The sequence below is a fragment of the Mirounga angustirostris genome, unplaced genomic scaffold (assembly GCF_029215605.1).
Source record: "Mirounga angustirostris isolate CCGP_5_RB_7025 unplaced genomic scaffold, mMirAng1.0.hap1 SCAF_1, whole genome shotgun sequence".
NCBI lineage: Eukaryota > Metazoa > Chordata > Mammalia > Carnivora > Phocidae > Mirounga > Mirounga angustirostris.
The window spans coordinates 54,303,922-54,324,530 of record NW_026991709.1 but is presented as its reverse complement, the minus strand read 5'-3'; the positions used below and the strand labels follow the sequence as shown (position 1 = coordinate 54,324,530).

Genomic DNA, 20,609 nt, shown 5'->3' with positions numbered 1-20,609 from the left:
ATAGAGGCTTGACGAGAGAGAGCCCTGCTGTCAGCACATAGCCCGCTGAGAAAAACAGAGACAGGAGCAAATTACCAGAAGATGTATTAAGTGACATAATGGAGGTGTGGACAAAGATCTTTAGAATTCCCAAGGTAGAGTTTCCATTGGGTTGAGACCGCAATGGCTTCATCTCCCTTTGTTTTTCATTCACATGAAAAAAATCTGTAGTCTTGCCTGTTTACCAAAAAGATCTGAGGCATCTTACATTGAATGATCTGTCTGGAATGAACATTAAAATAGAAAATCACAATTAGGAAAAGAAGAAAGCGTAGTTATTGTAATTATTTCATTTATTATTAAACTTCCTGGCTACTAAAACACAAAGGAGAAAACCCATTCATTCAAATCTTTCAACAAATTATTCTTAAAAATTTTGTATTTTCAGTTGTGGTAAAATATACATAATATAAAGTTTACCATTTTAACTGTTTTTAAGTGTATAGTTCAGTGATATTAAGTACATTAGTGTCGTGCAACCATCACCAGTATCCACCTCCAGAACTTTTTCATGATCCCAAACGGAAACTCTGTACCTGTTAATAACTCCCTATTACCCCCTTTTCTTAACCCCTCTCAACCATTATTCTTCTTTCTGTCTCTACGAATTTGCCTACCCTAGGTATCTCATGTAAGTGGGATCCTACGGTATTTGTCTTTCTATGTCTGGCTTATTTCACTTAGCAGAATGTCTTCAGGGTTCATCCATGTTATAGTGTGTGTCAGAATTTCATTCCTTTCTAAAGCTGAATAATATTCCATTGTATGTATATTTCACATTTTGTTTATCCATTTATCCATTTATGGACATTTGAGTCGCTTCTACCTTTCACTACTGTGATTAATACTGTTGTGAATATTGGTGTTTAGCCCAGAGAGGGACTTGCTGGATTAAATGGTAATTCTATGTTAAAGTTTTTTGAGGAACCATACCATACTCTTTTCCATAGTGGCTGCATCATTTTACATTCCCACCAGCGATGCCATAATGTTATCAGTTTCTCCACATATTTGTCAACATTTATCATTTCTTATTAAAATTTTTTTTTAATAGTAGCCATCCTAATGGGTATAAGGTAGCCCCTGCTACCAACTCTTCATTTCTCAGTCTTTAGTAAATGTCAGCTGGATTCTCTCAGTTGCCCTGACTCTTAGCATCATCCTAAACTCCTTTGTCTCTGCCTTGTTGTGGCTACCTTTAAATATATATAAAACTTATCACTACTTACCATGACCATGTCCAGTGCTACCATAGTCTGAGCCATTGTTTCTTACCAGATTATTACAATAGCTTCTTTATTGGTCTCCCTGTCTTCACCCTTGTCTCATTACTGATAGTTCTGCACAGAACAGCCAGTGGTGATCCTTTCATGGTATAAGTCAGTTCATGTCTTCTCTTCACTCTAGACTTATCAATAGCTCCCATCTTACTTAAACCCTAAGTCCGTTTTTTAAAATTTTTTTATTGTTATGTTAATCCCCATACATTACATCATTAGTTTTAGATGTAATGTTCCATGATTCATTGTTTGTGCATAACACCCAGTGCTCCATGCAGAACGTCCTCTTTAATACCCATCACCAGGCTAACCCATCCTCCCCCCACCCAGAACCCTCAGTTTGTTTTTCAGAGTCCATCGTCTCTCATGGTTCGTCTACCCCTCCGATTTCCCCCCTTCATTCTTCCCCTCCTGCTATCCTCTTCTTTTTTTTTTTTTTCTTAACATATATTGCATTATTTGTTTCATAGGTACAGATCTGAGATTCAACAGTCTTGCGCAATTCACAGCACTTACCAGGGCACATACCCTCCCCAGTATCTATCACCCAGTCACCCCATCCCTCCCACCCCACCCCCCACTCCAGCAACCCTCAGTTTGTTTCCTGAGATTAAAAATTCCTCATATCAGTGAGGTCATATGATACATATCTTTCTCTGATTGCCCTAAGTCTTTTTTTTTTTTTTAAAGATTTATTTATTTATTTGAGAGAGAGAGTATGTGTGCACACAGAGTGGGAGGGAGAGAGAGTAACCTCAAGCAGACTCCATGCTGAGTGCAGAGCCCAAAGAGGGGCTCAATCCCAGGACCCTGAGATCATAACCTGAGCTGGAACCAAGAGTTGGACACTCAACTGACTGAGTAACCCAGGCACCTCCTAAACCCCGAGTTCTCATCATAGCCTCCTTGTCCTCTGTGATATTTCCAAATCTCTCTAATCCCATCTCCTACTGTGATATTGTGATTTATAATAAAATAAATTATATTTGATCTTTGGTCCAGTTTCTGACACAGAGTTCTTAAGACCCTTGGAATTTTCTAAGTGATGAGAGCAATACAGGTGATCTTGTTATGTTAATGAGGTGACTTTTGGACTCTACCTAAGGGTGGCGGCTGGTCAGCATAGGAACTAACCGTGTGGTTAGACAGATGGAACTTTCAGTCTCACCTCCAACAGGGGAGAAGAGAGGGCTTAGGATCGATTTCTATCACCAATGGCCAATGATTTAACCAGTCATGTGCTTGAAATGAAGTCTCCATAAAAACCCAAAAGGACAGGTTTGGAGAGCTTCCAGGTTGGTGAACCCATGAAGATTTGGGGAGGAAACTGTATTCTGCACTCTTCCTATACTTTGCCCTCTGCCTTCTATTCCATCTGGTTGTTCCTGCGTTATATCTTTTTATAATAAATTGTTCCTATGGTAAATAAAATGTTCCTCTGAGTTCTGTGAGTCCCTAGCACATTAATTGAACCCAAGGAGGGGGTCACTGGAGCCATGAATCTATAGCCTGTGAGTCAACAGCCCAGGAGACAACCTGGACTTGCAACTAACATCTGAAGTGGGGGAGTAACAATCTTGTTGAACTGAACACTTAACCCATGGAATCTGATGCTATCTTTGGATAGAATTGAGTTGAATTATAGGATACCCAGCTGGTGTTGCAGAATTGCTTGGTGTGGAATCATCCACCCACCCCCACCGACCCCTATCCTCAGAATAGGGTACAGAATCTTCATCTACCCTTTCTCCTTCTCTCATTCCCTTCTCTCAGCCCCACTAATCTCTCCACTCTTTTTAGAGCATGTGAGCACTCCTGTTTCAGGACTTTCTCACTGACTCCTCCTCCTTTCTGGAGCTCTTTTTTTCTAGGCATCTCCATGGCTTACTTCCTCACTTTATTAAGGTATCCTCTTAAATGTTACCTTATCAGAAAAGCCTTCCCTGACCACTCCCACCACCTTCCTATCGCTCTCTCTCTGCTTATCCTGAATACTTTTTCTTTGTGTCATTCATACAGCTTTTTTTTTTTTTAATTGACCATCCTACTCCTCAATCCCTATCAGATGTAAGCTCCATAAGAGCAGGAACTTAATTTGGTGTGTTCAGTGCTGTGTTTCTAGGTTTTAAAACAGTGCCTGGCACCTGGTAGTAGATTATTATTTCTTAAAAGAATCCTACTTGCTTAGGGACAATCACTGTTAATGCCACAGGACCTATCTTTCATGTGTTTTTATAGTTGAATATGCACAGGGAACTTTTTAAAATATATATGTTCATACTCTTCAGGTTCCATACTAGATTTTTTCACTAAATTATGTGTGAACATCTTTTCGTCTTTTCTGCAATATCTTTTTAGATGGCTACAAAATGTCCCATTGTATGGATAATTAGTTTAAATATCTCTTATTAAATATTGAAATTATTTCATCATGAACAAATTTGTGGTGAACATCCTTACAGATTCAAAGATATATATAAAATTTTCTTAGAATAAACTTCTAAGAGTAAATTTTTTTCTCAAGCTGCCCTATGTTTTACCATTTATATTCCCATCAGCAGCATCTGAGAGTAACTTTCTCACTACGTTCACTAATATTAAGTTATTTTTCTATTGTCAAGTAGCCAGCTTTTGTTTTATACTTAAATACTAATAAAATTAATTTTTGTATGTTACCTATTTGCATTGTTTTATTTTGGGATTTTTGTTTCCATCCTTGGCCTACTTTTAAAATTGAAAACATTTTTGTTTGGAACAATTGGCTTTTTCTTACTGATTTCTAAGGGCTGTTAACATATTAAGCTTTGGTGATTTTTTCCCCCGGTTAACCATGGAAGGAGGATTGAAGGAGCTGGACAGACGGAGAAGAGGGTGGAAAGGGAGAAGGCACCCAAACCGAAGGGGGCATTTTTGCCTTTGCTTCTTTCTTGAGTGCCAACCCCACATTTCTTTCTACTGCATAATCTCGTGGTATCCTAAACTGCATGGCTAAAATGAATACCCTCTTCTCTTCCCATGTGATATATTCCTGTTGACTTCTCTTTGTATTCACGATGCTGCTCCTTCCTCTACTTCTCAGGGCAGAGCCCTCTTGGTCATTTTTCTGTCTTTTCCCATTTCTTATTACCAGTTTAGACCATCAGCACCTTGCATGTTGGCATTTTGCAATGGGTTCACTTTCTCTCTACTCTTCCCACTCTGATCTGTCTTGCACACGTGCACAAAATTAATCATTGTGAAGTCTGATTCTATACCATTTCTTTACTAAAAGTCCCTTAATGTTTTCCCATTATTCAAAGATCACCTTGTAGTGATTGGCGTCAGAAGTCTTCTGTGACCAGAAATTACTCGCTTTTCTCAGTTTATTGCTCACCCCCTGACTTCGTGGTCCAGTCTTTGACCGTACCAGCTCTCTCCTACTGCAATGCCTGTAAGTCATGCTGTTCTGTCTCAGAAATTCTTGTTCTTTTTGTATTTGCTTATCAAAACCCTTCTCATCTTTCAAGACTCAGATCAAATACTATATCTTTTTTTAAATATTCCCTGGTCAGGCAGTCCAGAAGGGATCTCTCCTTCTTTCAAACTTTCATAATAATTGATTTCTTTGTCTCTGATAAGCAGTTGTTTTACTGACTTGTTATTTTTTTCTGTTTTATTTAGTCTCGTGGGTTATAAACTCCTTGATGTCAAATTTCTTGTCTTGTTTATCTCTCTTGCTACAACATCTAGCACTTAGGCCTTGCACATAGCAAGTGATCAGTAAACTTTGTTTAATAAATTAGGGAAATGTGAACAGCTCAGAAACAATATTATAACTCTACATAAAAGGTAACAGTTGAATGCCATTCTTTTAACCCCTCTTCCACATTAGCCGGGTTGTGGATTGACAAAACTGGATTTTGTTCCTTTCTTTATATCTGACTGTTTACATATGGGATTGAACTAGGATGAAATTATAAGGTTGGAGAAAATTGCCTTTTGTTTCCCTCTACCGCCTTACTTGTTTTTAGGTAAAGTCAGACTTCATTCTATCTTCTTGACTTCAAAATGCACTTACCAGGGGCGCCTGGATGGCTCAGTCAGTTAAGCGTCCAGCTCTTGGTTTTGGCTCAGGTCATGATCTCAGGGTCCTGGGATCGAGCCCTGTGTTAGGCTCCATGCTCAGCGCAGAGTCTGCTTGAGATTCTTTCCCCCTCCCCCTTCCTCTCCCTCCCCCTCCTCTCCTCCCCCTGCTCATGTGTGTTCTTTCTCTCTCTCTCTTTTAAATAAATAAATAAACTAACTAACAAAATCTTTAAAAAAAATGTATTTATTAGACCTGGCTACCATTCTCTAGAGAGTAGCTCTCAAACTCTGTTTAACATTGGACCCACCCAAGGAGCTTTGAAATTTCTGGAGCTCAGGCCTCACCCAGACCAATCTGTGTAGGTACAGGCATCATTATTTGTTTTGACATCTTGCCGGGTGACCCCAATGTGCATCTAAGTTTGAGGACCACTATAATATGGACTCTGTTCTCAAATCTTCATGTATGTCAGAATCACCTGGGGAATATAAAACAGGCCCAGATCCTAACCACCTTCAGCAAGCCGAGTCTTTGTGCCTTTATGAGCTCTCCAGGCTATTCTGATCCAGCCAATGTTTGAGAACACCTGTTCTGGCTAAACTATCAGACAGCCTAATGAAAATCCATGGGTTTATTCACAAGGTCCTAGGGCGTGATGGTGGGAATCTCATAAAGCCTCTTTTGAGAACACATCAGGTCATACGATGAAAATGTGTTTATAGACCTTGCTGTGTTCATAATAAACATTTCCTGAATGTCAGATGGATATTTATTCATAGACTTAAACTATTTTCACCTTGGTTGTGAAACTTAGTGCAAATGAAGTAATTTATTTTTTTAGAACAAGATGACTATTGTTTTCTGTCTAAACACAACACAACACAACACAACACAAAAAACTGGAGAATGTGTAATGATCTGTAGGATAAATGCAAAGTATAATACTTCTCTGTAGATACTTGGCTGTCTCTGGAGTGGGTGGGAAATGATTCTGTAATGTTGGATGCTATTTCTGTTAGAGCCTAAGGTGGGATATTGTACAGAGAATTTGGGTTTCCTTTGTTCATGGATAAAAATAGACTTAAAGGACTGTCCTTAACACTGGAAAAAAGAGGCATGAGTTTGTGACTATTATTACCTGTATTGGCCATCTGAATGCTTCCAAAGCTCAGAAAACTGAACTCCTGTCTTTTTTTTTTCCTGAACAGATACTGTGGAATTGTTCATTTTTCACATTGTTGGTTAGTATTCATTTCCACTCAGATTGATCAGGCACATTACATTTCTCTCTTTCTATTGAATATTTTCATTCTAGCTTGTGTGCTCTTTAAAGTCCATTCCAGTGCAAAAAGGCCATGATTCTGATCCACTGGATTCTCCACTTAAATAATCATGCTTTTGTCTCCAAATATGGCACTCTTAGCACGGATATCTCAGCATAGGAAGAACACGTCTGCTCTACTTTTGATTTTTCCATTTATTTTCCCAAATAGGCTTTGCGTTTTGAAAGGTTTCATAGCAACTGAGTACCTGGGCCATTATCACTGACATAGAGTAGGTGTGTAGCTTGTTAAAATGTATGTATAATATGTATTGATTTTAGTTAACAAGCAAATAAACATTTCAAGCTTTTTAAGCCTTTGTGAAAATTTCAAAGGCCCACAAGAGGAAATGGATATAGATAATACAAATGACATATTAGCTCTCTAATTGTTTTTTGTTTTTACCTTATTCCCTGTCTGTTGTTATTGCTCAGGAAATCTTGTACTTTTTAGTGAAGTAAGGAATGACTGCATTTCCTTCTATTGTAAGACATTATTTTACAAAGTGACTACATCAGATATGCTAGCATGTATCAGCATTCATCAAAAAATGTAGGATGCGTTTCAGATGAATGAAATATTCCTTTTATTTGATAACTGAAGAAATCTACAGTTGGAAATGTGCTTATAACTTTTTGCCTGTGGCTTTCTCTTGTACTGTTGTCATTTTTAGAAACACATGATGTGATACATGTTTATTTACTCTTTCTGATAACACTCATTCTTCCCCCACTTTCCTTAGAAAATGGAAGCACTGTTTTAGAATAATGCCATTGTGTGGGTTGTAAGTATTCCTGTTGGGCAGCAGAGGGCACTATGGAGCAAACAGAGACTTGACAGGAAAAGAAAGGTTTTTGATAAATACAAGTGTCCTGGCTTATGCTGATTATTGGTGGTTGTCTTGAATTATCAAATTACATGTCCCAAGTCCCCGTTTCATTGAAGGAAGCTACAGTACATATGTGGAAGGGAAAAATAGGCAAAAAATAAAGATGAGATTTTCCATGTTTATCAGATAAATATTTCTTTTCAGAAGAAGACCAGTATTAAGAAGTAGATTCTTTTTGTAACTGAGGTATAATTCACATGCCATGAAACTGACCGTTTTAAAGTATACAGCTCAGTGAGTTTTAGCATATTCACAAGATTGTGTAACCATTACCACTATCTAATTTCAGAACATTCCATTACTTCAAAAAGAATCCTATTCTACACTTGAAACCAGTATTATGCTGTATCTTAACTAACTGGAATTTAAATAAAAACTTGAGGAAAAAAAACACAAAAAGAATCCTGTACCCACTAGTAGTTACTCACCATTCCCTTCTCTCCCTAGCAACCACAGGGGCTACTTAATATTCTTTGGAATTGCCTATTCTGGACGGTTCATATAATTGGAATCACACAATGTGTGGCCTTTTGTTTCTGGCTTCTTTCACTTAGCATAACATTTTCAAGTTAGATCCATGTTGCAGCATGCATCAATACTTCATTCCTTTTTTACGGCTGAAAAAGTTTCCATTGTATCTATATACTGCATCTTGTTTATCCATTCATCAGTTGACGGATGTTTTGGTATTTTCCACTTTTGACTGTTATGAATAATGTTGCTAGAAATATCTGTGTGCAATTTTTTGTGTGAACATATGTTTTCACTTCTATTCGTTCTATACCCAGCAGTAGAATTTCTGATTCCTAGAGTAACTCTAACTTTTCAGTAGCTGCCAAACTGTTTTCCACAGTGACTATACCATGCTACATTCCAACCAACAATGTGTGGCGATTTCAATTCCTCCACACCTTCACCAACACTTGTTATTGTCTGTCTTTTTGATTATAGCAAGTCTAGTGAGTGTGAAGTGGCATTTCATTGTGATTTGATTTGCACTTCCAAGAACTAAAGTCTTATAAACATTTAAGATTCAGACATTTTATTTCAAAACTACAGTCTTCCCTGCTACATCTGTCTAAACAGACCCTCCTCTCGTTCTCTGGGGAGTCTGTTTGGCTCTAATGGAATGAATTTTAACAGTGTTTTCCTTTTCCTTCTCCCACCTTCCCTCTTCCCCCTTTCCCTCCTTGCCTTCCTTCCTTTCTTCTGACCAAGTGCTGACAAAGGTGCTTTCCTCATGGGCATTAATTCCTCTGAGTTGGTGAAGGGCTTGATCCATCCCAGAATCAAAGTTGGTAATGAATATGTTACTAGAGGTCAAAATGTAGAACAGGTAGGGTGATGTTTCCAGAGCATTATGACTCTATGATCTTGTAATAAATGTATACATATTGTACTTGTTATTTTTCAGCTTCTGGTGATGTCTGCAACAAGAGCTTCTATAAAAAAGCAAGTAAGAGCTCTTGTGATGAGTGTTCGGAATGTTTTCCCTTGTGATGCATACCACAGTAAATGCTCTGTGTTAAGAATCTTTCCAGATTCTTAATATACTGTTTGATACTTTTCCCGTAGGTAACAAGTCTCTTTGCAGATGGAGGCAAGCCTTTTACTTGTGACCAACATCTTTGTTGTCCAACTAAGAAGCTTTCAAAGCTATTAGTTCTGACATGAATAAAATTGGCATCCCCCGCCTGTTTGGAATACTGACTTTTTAGAGTAACAGGCACAGTAGTTGAGATAGGGTTTTAAAATATAGGCTCAAGTTAGTATTCGAAGGAGGGATGTTGAGAGCAGAAATGAGAGATCGAAGGTCATGTGGGTTTTGTGCAGCACCCAGGAGAATTGTTTTAATGATAAAATAACAAGTGCTCTGAGGACTGCTGATCCTGAAGCTTGGTCAGAATGCAGTAAATGTTCCCAGGGCTGCCAGATAATGAGACCATCTAAGTATGCTAGTGCATTTCAAAATAATAATTTACATCTCTAATGCATATGAGTCAGTATGTGATAGCCCCATGCTGCAGTAACACATACACACTGAAATCTCAGCTGACAGTAAACTAAATATTTCTTTCTTACATCAAGTCCAATACAGATTGGATCGCCTTCTTCCATATTGTAGTTTGGCCACCTGTAACACGTGGCCTCCAAAGATGCTGCACACGGTGAACAGATCATTTGTAGAAAAAGTACACCCACCTTAACAGCTTGGGGCTAGAAGTGATGTCATTTTCACTAATATTCTATTGGTGAAAATTAGTCTAATTACCCCCTTAGCTACAGGGGGGCTGAGAAATGGAAATTCCCCCTTTTTGCTGGGTGCTTTTCCAGAAATCCCTTTCTGGAAAGAGGGAATGGTACGATCACATGGAGTATGCATAAGACATTCACAGGCATTGTCTCCTTCTGTTCTTACAACAATACTCAGAGGTAAAGAGAGCAGGCATACTGATGTTTTCCCAGTTGGGGAATCTAAGGGTTAGGGAACATAAGTAACACTGCAGAGGGCACACAGCTAATATTCAGGTGACATTTAGATTGTCTTACTCTACATACATTTTAAATCTGAAAATGCGATAGACAAATGTACAAATCTGGGATAGAAGACAGTTATTTTGATGACAATAAACTATTTCTTTTTGGTATATTAAAGCATCTGGTGTGACTATGTTATTTAAAACATTTCAGCAATCTCCTAGTTTAACTTACTCTATCAATCAATAATTCTGCCTCTATCACAATACTAGACTGAACCCATCAGTTTCCATTTTTGCTCTCCCTCCTCACCGGACCTCCTTGAGGCTATGGGCTGTGATCAGTACATTCTGGGACCCTTGGCCTCTAGCAGAGTGCCCTGCAAGTAGTAGGTGCTCCATAGACGTTAAGGTAAACTAAATATTGAGCTGAATTTGAACCGTGATCAGCAGGACAAGTAGTTGAGCTATTGCTTATAGTGAGGTTAGGAGTGTTTGGCAGTTTCTTGCTTTTTAACACATTAGCCACGACATGCATGCATGACATGCTATGATTATAGAACAGGGGCTTGCTCTGTGTAAAACTAATGAGCCCAGAGGAGGACTAAAATCAAACCTTCGCCTCTTTAATAGTGTGTTCCCAGGAACTGAGTTACCACCAGCCTTTACTATAATAGAACCAGTGAAGTAAACTAATGTATTATTATCCAACATTAAAAGAAAAAAAAAATCCTCATCTTCCATCCTCTCTGTCTCTTTCTCTTTCTCCTGCTCCTGGAGAGAGAGTAAGAAAGCACACTGTAAGGCTTTTCTTTTCTTAGGAATTTTACTGACTTTATAGAGACAATTGCCCCTGCTAAGAATAGAGATGTATATGCTCTGTTGATGACAATTGCAAAAGATGGCAAAAATTCTTGCAGTGTTAACACTTACAGAATTTGGTCCCAGCTCGAATGCTGACTAACTCTGGGACCTTGGTCAAATATCTTCACCTCTCTGAGTACCCAGCAAAGAGGTGGAATTCCTCCGTGTCTCAGTGGAGGGGTGACTGGAATCTAAATAGGACGATCCTTCAGATGTGAGTGTGTCCTGCACATTGTAGAGGTTTTGCATTCTTGCTCTCATGTGCTCACTGCCCATAGCACTCAGTCAAGATGACAGTTGGAAGAACGCCCTCCCTATTTTCAAATGCACTCCTCCTTTAGGGGCAGGTCCCATCCCCAGCTGAGAGCCACTACATGCCATTATCAAGAACTAATGTCCTTCAGGTCCAGTATTTTATGATTCCATGGGAGTTTTAACTATGCCTGTTAAAAATAAGTTGTTTTAATTTTAAAAAGATTAAAAATGATAAAAAAAATCATAATAGTAACCACTGAGCATATGCTAAGTGCTTTGTGTAGATGTCTCATTCAATTGGACAACAAGCCTACAGAATTTATCTTTTTTTTTGGAGAGAGAGAGAGAGAGGAGGGGGAGGGGCAGAGGAAGAGGGAGAGAGACTCTCAAGCAGACTCCAAGCCCAGCATGGAGCCTGAGGCGGGGGTGATATCACGACCTTGAGATCATGACCTGAGCTGAAATCAAGAGTTGGGCACTCAATTGTGCCACGCAAGCGTCCCTACAAAATTGATCTTATTTATATTTCCATTTTATAGTTAAAGACGGTAAACTTTACAAAGATTAACTGCTCAAGGTAGCATAGGAAATATTGGAGGAAAGTTGGGGAAGTAAGAAAAGCAGAAAGGGTATAGGAGAGCAGGAACTAACATGCATTGGGTACCAAGTGCCAAACGTTGTGTTATATATATTTACATCCTCTGTCTCATTGACTCTCTCCCTATGACCTTGGCAGATGCATATTTTAATGTTATTTTACAGATGAGAAAGGCAGGGGTCCAAGTGGTTACAAATATGACTCCATTTCTGTTTGGTGGTTGTTTTTGTTCTATTGTATGCTATTGCTCTCCACTGATCAGGTTTCTGTGAGGTTATTTGAAAAAGAGCTAAGGAATGAGTCCGTGTAGTCCCTGAAAAGTGGAAGTGTAGGTCCAGCTGCCTAAGTCTTCCTTCATTGGATAGAAAATGATGAAAATGATTCATTAGTAAGCCGTATGTTGGTTTATTGATTTCAGTCAGCAGACGCCATACCATCTATATCTTCCTCTGACTACATCTTCAGGCTTCTTCCTGTTTCTTCACTACTGTCCACCCCAGACCAGTTTCTCTCCCACCCCCACTTCCGAATATTTAGGGAATTAAGAAGGGGTAAGCAAGTTCGTCCTGTTCTTTTTAAAGTTTCAAAGTGACTGCTGTAGACAGAGAGTGATTTCCTCAGGGCTCCAGAGGATAAAAATCATTCTATGTGCTTTATTTGTGTGGGTGTGCTCTTGACGCCCATAGTAAAAAACTGTAACGCCATCCGGCTTATGGATTACTGTGGCAATGACTCAAGATAACTGATCAGAGAGTGGGTGACTCATACCTAAATCACCACCAGACAACAACTGGCTCCTCTGTGTGCTCTCTCCTGGGCAGCTGAAGGATGGATGGGATAGGCTGCTTTTTAAATGTTAAGTGGTTGGAGCACGTTGTTTCCAGGCTTGGAGAATGTCCAGCTGAAATCCACTCCTACTTGGAGTTGGTCAGAAACCCGCTACTCCAGCAGCACCTTTGCATCATGGAAGTGGCATCTGCATTTATACGGCATTAGCCAGCACAGAGTCTGGAGCTCTCCCCAGTAGGTTACGTTAGAGCCTTTGCCACATACCTCCAGGGGCAGGAAATGCAGCCTGAGTTTTACAGTAGGAGAATCTGAGTCAGACTGATGCACTAAATTGCCATTCTCCACATAGGGAGTTGAGATTAACCCTGGGAACTGATAGAATAAAGACTGTGGAAGCTGAGGCTAGAAAGAACCTTCAGGAACATTATTCAGGTGAAGAGATCTGCCATCCAGAGAGGTTAGACCACTTGCCAAAGGTTATACAATTTTTTTTTTTAAAGATTTTATTTATTTATTTGACAGAGAGAGACATAGCGAGAGAGGGAACACAAGCAGGGGGAGTGGGAGAAGGAGAAGCAGGCTTCCCACTGAGCAGGGAGCCCGCTGCGGGGCTCGATCCCAGGACCCTGGGATCACGACCTGAGCCGAAGGCAGACGCTTAACGACTGAACCACCCACGCGCCCCAGAGGTTATACAATTTATTAGCAGCAACGACAGCAGCGGGACAAGGGCTGGGCATTCCAGATCCCTAACCTGCTCTACCAGTATTTGCAAAGTTCATGGTGCACAGGAATCCGCGGGGGATCATGTTAGGGTACCTGTTCAGATTCATAGGTCTGGGACTGGAGGCCAAGATGCTGAGGGTTGGCATCTTTAACATGCTCCCTGGCGGTGCTGATGCTACAGGTCTTAGGACCACACTTCGAATAGCAAGGCTTTAGAATGCATTACCACTCTCCACACCCCCATCCCGGCCCCGGAAATTTGGTCCTTTGATAACAGGAACATGATTTCTCTCACAGGACTGTCTGGTAAGGAGGCACCAGGCTGGTTTGCCTGCAGGTTTCTTCTCTCCTCCTCCCTTTCCTCCTTTCCTTGCTTCCTTCTCCCTTTCTTCTCATTGTAGTAAATTTCCTCTCCTGTATCATCTCAGCAGCACGCTAGAACTACAGAAAGTCAATAAATAGATCCCGATTTTACTAGAAGGTAGCTGCTGATAGAAAATACCCAGGATTAAAATGCACACTGCTGACAGATGTGGAGTGCTTGCAGTGCGATTTCCAGGTGATCTATGCTGTTGGTGCCCTGTCCAAGTCAATATATGAAAGGATGTTTAAGTGGCTGGTGGCACGAATCAACAGGGCGCTGGATGCCAAGCTGTCAAGGCAATTCTTCATTGGCATTCTTGACATCACTGGTTTCGAAATCATTGATGTAAGTATATCGGGTTAGAATGAAGTCAACGCGTATTTATAAGGAGATCAGAAAATGTGGATTGAACATCAGAAAATGTAGTCAAAGTGTGATGAGATTCCCTCTGTGAAAACTTAAGCCACTCTGGTTGGAAAAGAGCTATTATTAATATTAAAAATAATAATTATAATAATTAATGGACTTAATTAATTCAGCCTTACAGGTAAATAGAAATAGAAGAAACTTTATGATTTTGAATTTTGATATAATCACGTGTTATTGTCATAATTTTTAGTTTGTAGGTATATTTGAAGGAGGTAAGAATTTAATTGAGGATTCGTTACTTGTTGGGTCTATTTGCCATCAGATTGATTGTGGTTATGATATTCTCTCTACATTTTTCCAAATGGACCTCATTTTTATTTTATTTTTATTTTTTATTTTTCATTGAGATGTATTTGACAATTAAAAAATGCACAAACAATGAATCATGGAACACTACATCTAAAACTAATGATGCAATGTATGGGGATAATATAAGAATAAAAAAAATTTTTAAAAATGTATATGTTTGAAGTATACAACTTGCTGGCTTGGCACATATTTGCATTGTGAAATAATCACAGTCAAGTTAATTAACATACCCATCACCTCAAATAGTTACCATTCGCTCAATTTTACTTTTATCTCTTCTTCCTACCTAATCATGTCTTTGAAGTATAACAACCTTGAGCAGCTCTACATTAATTTTACCAATGAAAAATTGTAATAGTTCTTTAATCAGCACATGTTTTTTCTGGAGCAAGAGGAACATACGAAAGAAGGCTTTGACTGGGTGCCCATCGACTTTGGTCTGGATTTACAAGCCTGCATAGATCTCGTGGAGAAGGTAATGCTTGTTTTTCTTCTCGTTCATTCTGATTTAAGGCCAATCGTCCCTGCTTGCTATATTGATGCGTATTAGGACTCGGGCTCTGTCAGCAGATGGGAAATGGGGCAGGAGAGCTCTGCGCGTCCTCTCTTAATGGGCTTTGTGTGCAGCACCCGTGCAACCGAACTAAAGCCTCGTGTCAGTTACCCCACTCCATCATCTCCCCCCAGACTGTCGCTGCTCCTTTCCTGCTTATGCATGGCCTCCACTGTTAATGCATGAGGAAACTTGTCGAGATTAAAAATGGTCATGCTCTTGACTGGAAAAACACAGAGCTGAAAATATGCGCGCTGTAGGGCCCGGCTGATTAACATAAGGTGAATGAGTAGACCCAGAGCAGCTTAACGAAATTTGGCAAATTAGCATGCAAACAAACAACTGTCATAAATCCTCAAGGCCACTACCTTGCAGGATGTAGTTTGTTCATTTAATTGGACAAGTACCAGTTAGCTTAAGTAATCTATGACAATACTTCATGGCTTATTAGTGAATTAGCTGCAGTGTATGGTTTCTGAATTCAGTGATGTTCCTGTACTTTGAAATCTTTCTGTGTGCTCTGGGAAAGATTAATGGGGTTTGCCTGGGTATCGAGGATAGCGTTTTCTGTGGTTTGTCCGTGGGAGAATGCGTGGCGGCATGTCTTGCTATAACCGTGGATTGCCATGAATTCTGGAGCCAGGTCTGGAAGGCCAATGTCTAGTGCTTTCAATGTTCTGAATGCTCTCTTTGGCTAAGTGGTTGCATCTGATTCTCAACAGCCCAGTCAGGAAGGAGCTAGGGTGCCCAACCTCTCACTGTCTTTGCGGGCCTCAGTTTTCATTGATCAGTGTCCCATCAACTTTATTTATTAGGATTTAGATGAAATGACATCTTCCTAGAAAATAGCTATTACTCCTAACAGGAATGGATGTCACATTGATTTTATTTATTCTATAGCCAGTGAACTTCATAGGGGAAGGACAGGCTGATTAAAAAAAAAAATAATAATGCTAATGAACCAGCCTCTGAGCTGATTAAAAATAATAATAATAATGGCCCAACCATGATTTTTTTGTAAATGTTTGTTGGCATTATTCAAGCTGAGAAATGAAACTAAAGAGCAATTGCTTTTGGCAATTGTTCCCTGTAGTATCTGCTTGCTGGGATTATGGTGAGATACCGTTTTCGGGCAGGAAGGTGGGACATAGATATTATTCAGAATCAGATAGGTCTGTGAACATTACTGATTTTTAGTTGATCTGAAGCCCTTTGCCTCATTTGTGCCAGTCTCGGGGATTCCAAGTAACACACTAGCAACACGGATGTAATTTCCTGTTGCATTTTCTACTGATACAGTAAAATGAGAAAAACAAAAACAAAAACACCTGACCAGATGATAGAAAGAAAAGATAAGTCTTTGGTTTCCTATGAATGATTTCAAAGGTATTCAGGTCAGGCAAATGAGGAATACTAAAACCTTTCTTGACATGATTCTATATTTTGAAAAGCCCCGTTGAGCTAGTTCAGCCTACGTGAAAAAAATTGGTTGTAAATATTAATGACCAAACTTACTTCTTGAAATAGAATGAATCATGAGAAGTTTTCCAAATTCAAAAGAACTGAAATGCATCAATATGTACAAAATGCCTTATAGCATGCGTCTGTGTGTGTATATAAGGAAGAGGGATTTTCATACATAAAAGTTTCCCATTTTTATGTTTACAAAAACGTTTGTCAAACTAAAAAAAATGTATTTTAACACCACCTTTAACTGTTAATTTGGTCGTCAAGCATACAGTGACCTCCTCTCTATATATGCAGTGAACAAATCTATTATAGGATTAACTCACACTTATTTCATTACTTGAAATATTCTCATTTGTTTAGAACTCGAGCGTTGATAATTTACATGTTAAAGTATTAATGTATGACTGCATATTTATGGTTTTGCACAGGCATAGGTTTTGCATAAGTACATATATTTATGGTTTTGCATAGATTTTGTATTAGACAAATACGTCCAAAATTATACATTAAAACCTTGTTGTTCCTATCATTGTAGTCACCTTGAGAGGCTGCCTCCATTTTCCAGTAATTCGGCCCTTTTGCAAAAAGTTCTTCATATGACAGGGATGTGGATAAGGTTTTAGAACATAACCAGCTGTGAGAGAAAAGTAGCTGCAATACTGATCATCTTACCAGTTTTTAACTCTAAACTGTATTATCTAGCTTGGTCACATTTTTTTACCTTATCTCCCTGACTTGTCCCGAATAAATTTTTATTGTTCCTCTACAGTGATACTGTTTCTAAAATAACTTAAATCCTGGTAGTATCTTGGCAATCAATACATGTTGTTGCCTCCCAAGTGGGATTCTTTGGGTATGCTAAGTCTGGTTTTCTTATTATAGAATGAATCCCATTGATACCGAGTTCTCTCTGGTACACCCATGAGTATTTCCTTGAAACATGTCACTCCAAGCTTTCGGTTACAACTCTTTCTGCCCGACTACTGCCCACAGCAAAGTATCCCAGCTCCCAAAGCTCAAACCTGGATGTCTTAGTGCTTACCTGTCAATCAGTTATGGAACAGAACTTTGCTGGGGACCTGCATTCAGTCCCCTCGGAACCTACTATGCTAAGGCCTGTGAAAATGCGAACCAGAGGCGTCATTCCATCATGGAGGAACGAAGCGTATCATTGGAAAGGCATCTTCCTAGGACCAAAACTTTTACCTTTTTTTTTTTTAATTAAATAAACGAGTAAATTTATTTAAGAAACTACTTGTTTTGATCACTTCCTTGTTACCTTGTTGGTGAGGGAGGGTTTCCTGCCGTGGGGTGTTGAGACGGCTGAACATAGGACACCTGACCCTGGACAAATGAGGTTAACAACAGCTTACTGGTCACATACACTCACAGCCTGGACGAGAAGGACACTAGATACATTGCAGGGCCTCGTGGCGGTTGCACTCCTGAACACAGTGAATAAGAGGGGCTATGGGAGGCAGGTTTTATAGTAAGAATAGGGTGAGGTGACCGTTGTTTCTCAAGGGAGGATGTGATTGGCTTGTTTGAATAATTCCGAAGGCTGATAGGGATCTGAAACCCATCTCTCAAGGATAAAGGCACTGGGTCCCATCATGAGGACGGTTGTTTGGCGAGGGGACCTCAACCACGGAGCACAATGTGGAGGGGAACTTGTGATTAGGTCACCTGAGGCCCTCCCCAGTTTTCCCCAGATGTCAAGGCACACGTGATGTTGGGCCTTAATTTTAGGTCTAATGCCACACTACTGTGTTATAAGACTTTGAATTAAGTGCTGCAGAAAACTTAAGCAGTTGTTATAAGTAGCACTTGCCCTTAGGAAGTATGCAGTCACGTAGGAGATTTGTAAGTCTAATCAGTGTAAAAATATGTCTCTGTATAAATGCAGGAAAGGCACAAAGGCTCACAGAACTCAGAAGAGCTGAAGTCACCTCTGCCTGTGGGAATCTTGGAAGGCCCGGTAGGAAAGAGTGTAAAATTTCACCTGGTTCTTAAGACATGATTATGATTTTAGCAGGTGAAGAGAGAGGAAGAGAGCAGGTGGAAGGACTGGCAAGAGCAAAGGCATAGGGGTAAGTAGGGGCAAAGGCCACATTCCAAAATGTTAGGTAGTCTAGTAGTGCATAGGATACACAGAAAGAAGTAACTGGAAGAAAAAAAAGGAGGGCCAGGTTGAGAAGAGACGCTAAGTAATTTATACCTTACTTTTCGGCAGCGGGGAGCCAAAGAGGGCTCCTGTGCTGGGTAATGGAGCAGTCAGAGCAGCTTGCGTTTATTCTGTGGGTTTGTGTCTAGGGTCTGGAACAGGAGGAAAGGCTAATAATATTAAGGCAGTCAGGGAGCTGTATAGCAGTCCAGGTGAGAAGTGAGGAGGTCCTGAATCAGGACAACAGAAATGGAAATAGTAAGAATGTGACAGACATAAAAGGAGGGAAGGCAGGATCGATAATATTTGAAGAGGGAGAGGTTAGAGCCCTAAGGTTCTGAGTCAGGGCGATGGACTCAAACCATTTACTGTGCCATAGAGGACATTTGAGGCTACAGGGCAGAACATAATTACTTTTTTCCCTGACCTATTTGGAAATTAATTTGCTGGAGGTCCTCATATTTATTAGAAGCTTTACACCTCCTGAGGAATGGAAAAATGGAGAAGACTGTGAAAAAATAGTGTTTTTCCCCCCTCCTCAGTGGTTAGGTTGTTCCATTTTGAGCTATGACATGTACTTGCTTGACATAAAGCTTCCCCAAATGGAAATCGGCTTTATTAGATTCCTGACATGATGGCAGCGCTCATGTATGGAAGGTGACTGTTTGAGATGGGGGCTCCCTCCTTGTGAGGCATTGCCACAACCCTGTTGTTAACAGACACCATCCCAGGAGATGCTCACATTTTTAAATGATTTAGTCCAGTTTTCACTGAGGGGTGACTGTACGTATGGTAGGAAAATCTGTGGTGCAAGATGGAATCCATGCCTCCCAAAGCTTACACTAGTGAATCAACTCTTTAGTTTATCAGATTCTCCCTCCTCCTCCTCGTACTCCTCCATGTTACTTACTTTGCCAAGAACCCACGAGGTCAGTCCCACCAGGAGCAAGACAGTTTTTGGTTTCACTTAGAATATTTTGTTTTCATTTAGAGCACTTCACGTATTCATTCACTGCATCATTCCCCACCTAGATGCTTGGGAGGAAAGAAGATGTCCCAGAACTCTACAGTACAAGAACTAGTAATGAAAAGTTGTTAATTATGTTTTCTGTAAAGCACAGGTTTTAAGTCTATGAGAACATACAAAAGAGGTAGAAAACCATAGTCCATATATTACAATGGTAGACTCAGGTGGATCAAAAATATGATCTTTAGGGACTCCTGGGTGGCACAGTCAGTTAAGCATGTGCCTTCCACTCAGGTCATGATCCCGTGGTCCTGGGATCGAGCCCCAGGTGGAGTTGGGCTCCCTGCTTAGCAAGGAGCCTTCTTCTCCCTCTCCTTCTGCCTCTCCCCCAGCTCGTGCATGCTCTTTCTTTCTCAAATAAATAAATAAAATCTTTAAAAAATATAATCTTTAAATATTTGATGATCCACTACTTTGACGAATTAGAACCATTTGTATGGCTCCAGTGGAGTAATTTAGAACAAATTCTAAACTACAAACAAATTTTCTTTTAATATATCACCCATCCAGAGCTTTGACTGGGAGTTGGTGTGTTCTCTCTCCATGAAAACATTTAAGCATTTGCTAGCCAGCTTTTTAGAAGGAAATTATGAACAGAATTCAAGGACCTTTTAGGTGGGTTGGACCAGACCTTTAATGTCCCTCCCAAGCCTGGGAGTCTATGATTCTTAGGTACAAAGTGTTGGTGAAAATCATGAGATCTGTGCTGTTGGGCTAAGGGGTAATGTTGTGTCTCAGAATTCTCAAGACATTTTCTCTCTACCTTTGTTTTGTCTACTTTGTTGCTTTTAGATGCTCTGAAGCCACAACTCATATATAACCTGAAGTGTCTGGCACAGTGATTTATTCACAGAAGGCACTGCAAAATATTCTGTGGAGTACATTAATAAATATACAAATATACAAATTGATATGCAAATATAAGACTCCTTGATTTCCTTGATTCCCCCTCCCCCCAAACCTTTCTCTATGTGTACGTACCTTACAC

The 20,609-nt window shown here is 39.8% G+C and overlaps 1 protein-coding gene across 1 annotated transcript in view; it reads left to right on the top strand.

Annotated features, from left to right (window-relative positions):
* The window catches only part of MYH15 (myosin heavy chain 15), a 150,687-nt gene that overhangs the window by 28,686 nt on the left and 101,392 nt on the right, over positions 1–20,609 (top strand). Inside the window, 3 exon segments of the mRNA XM_045863921.2 lie at positions 8,812–8,932; positions 13,865–14,014; positions 14,712–14,882. Of these exon segments, the coding sequence (XP_045719877.2) occupies positions 8,812–8,932; positions 13,865–14,014; positions 14,712–14,882 (442 nt within the window).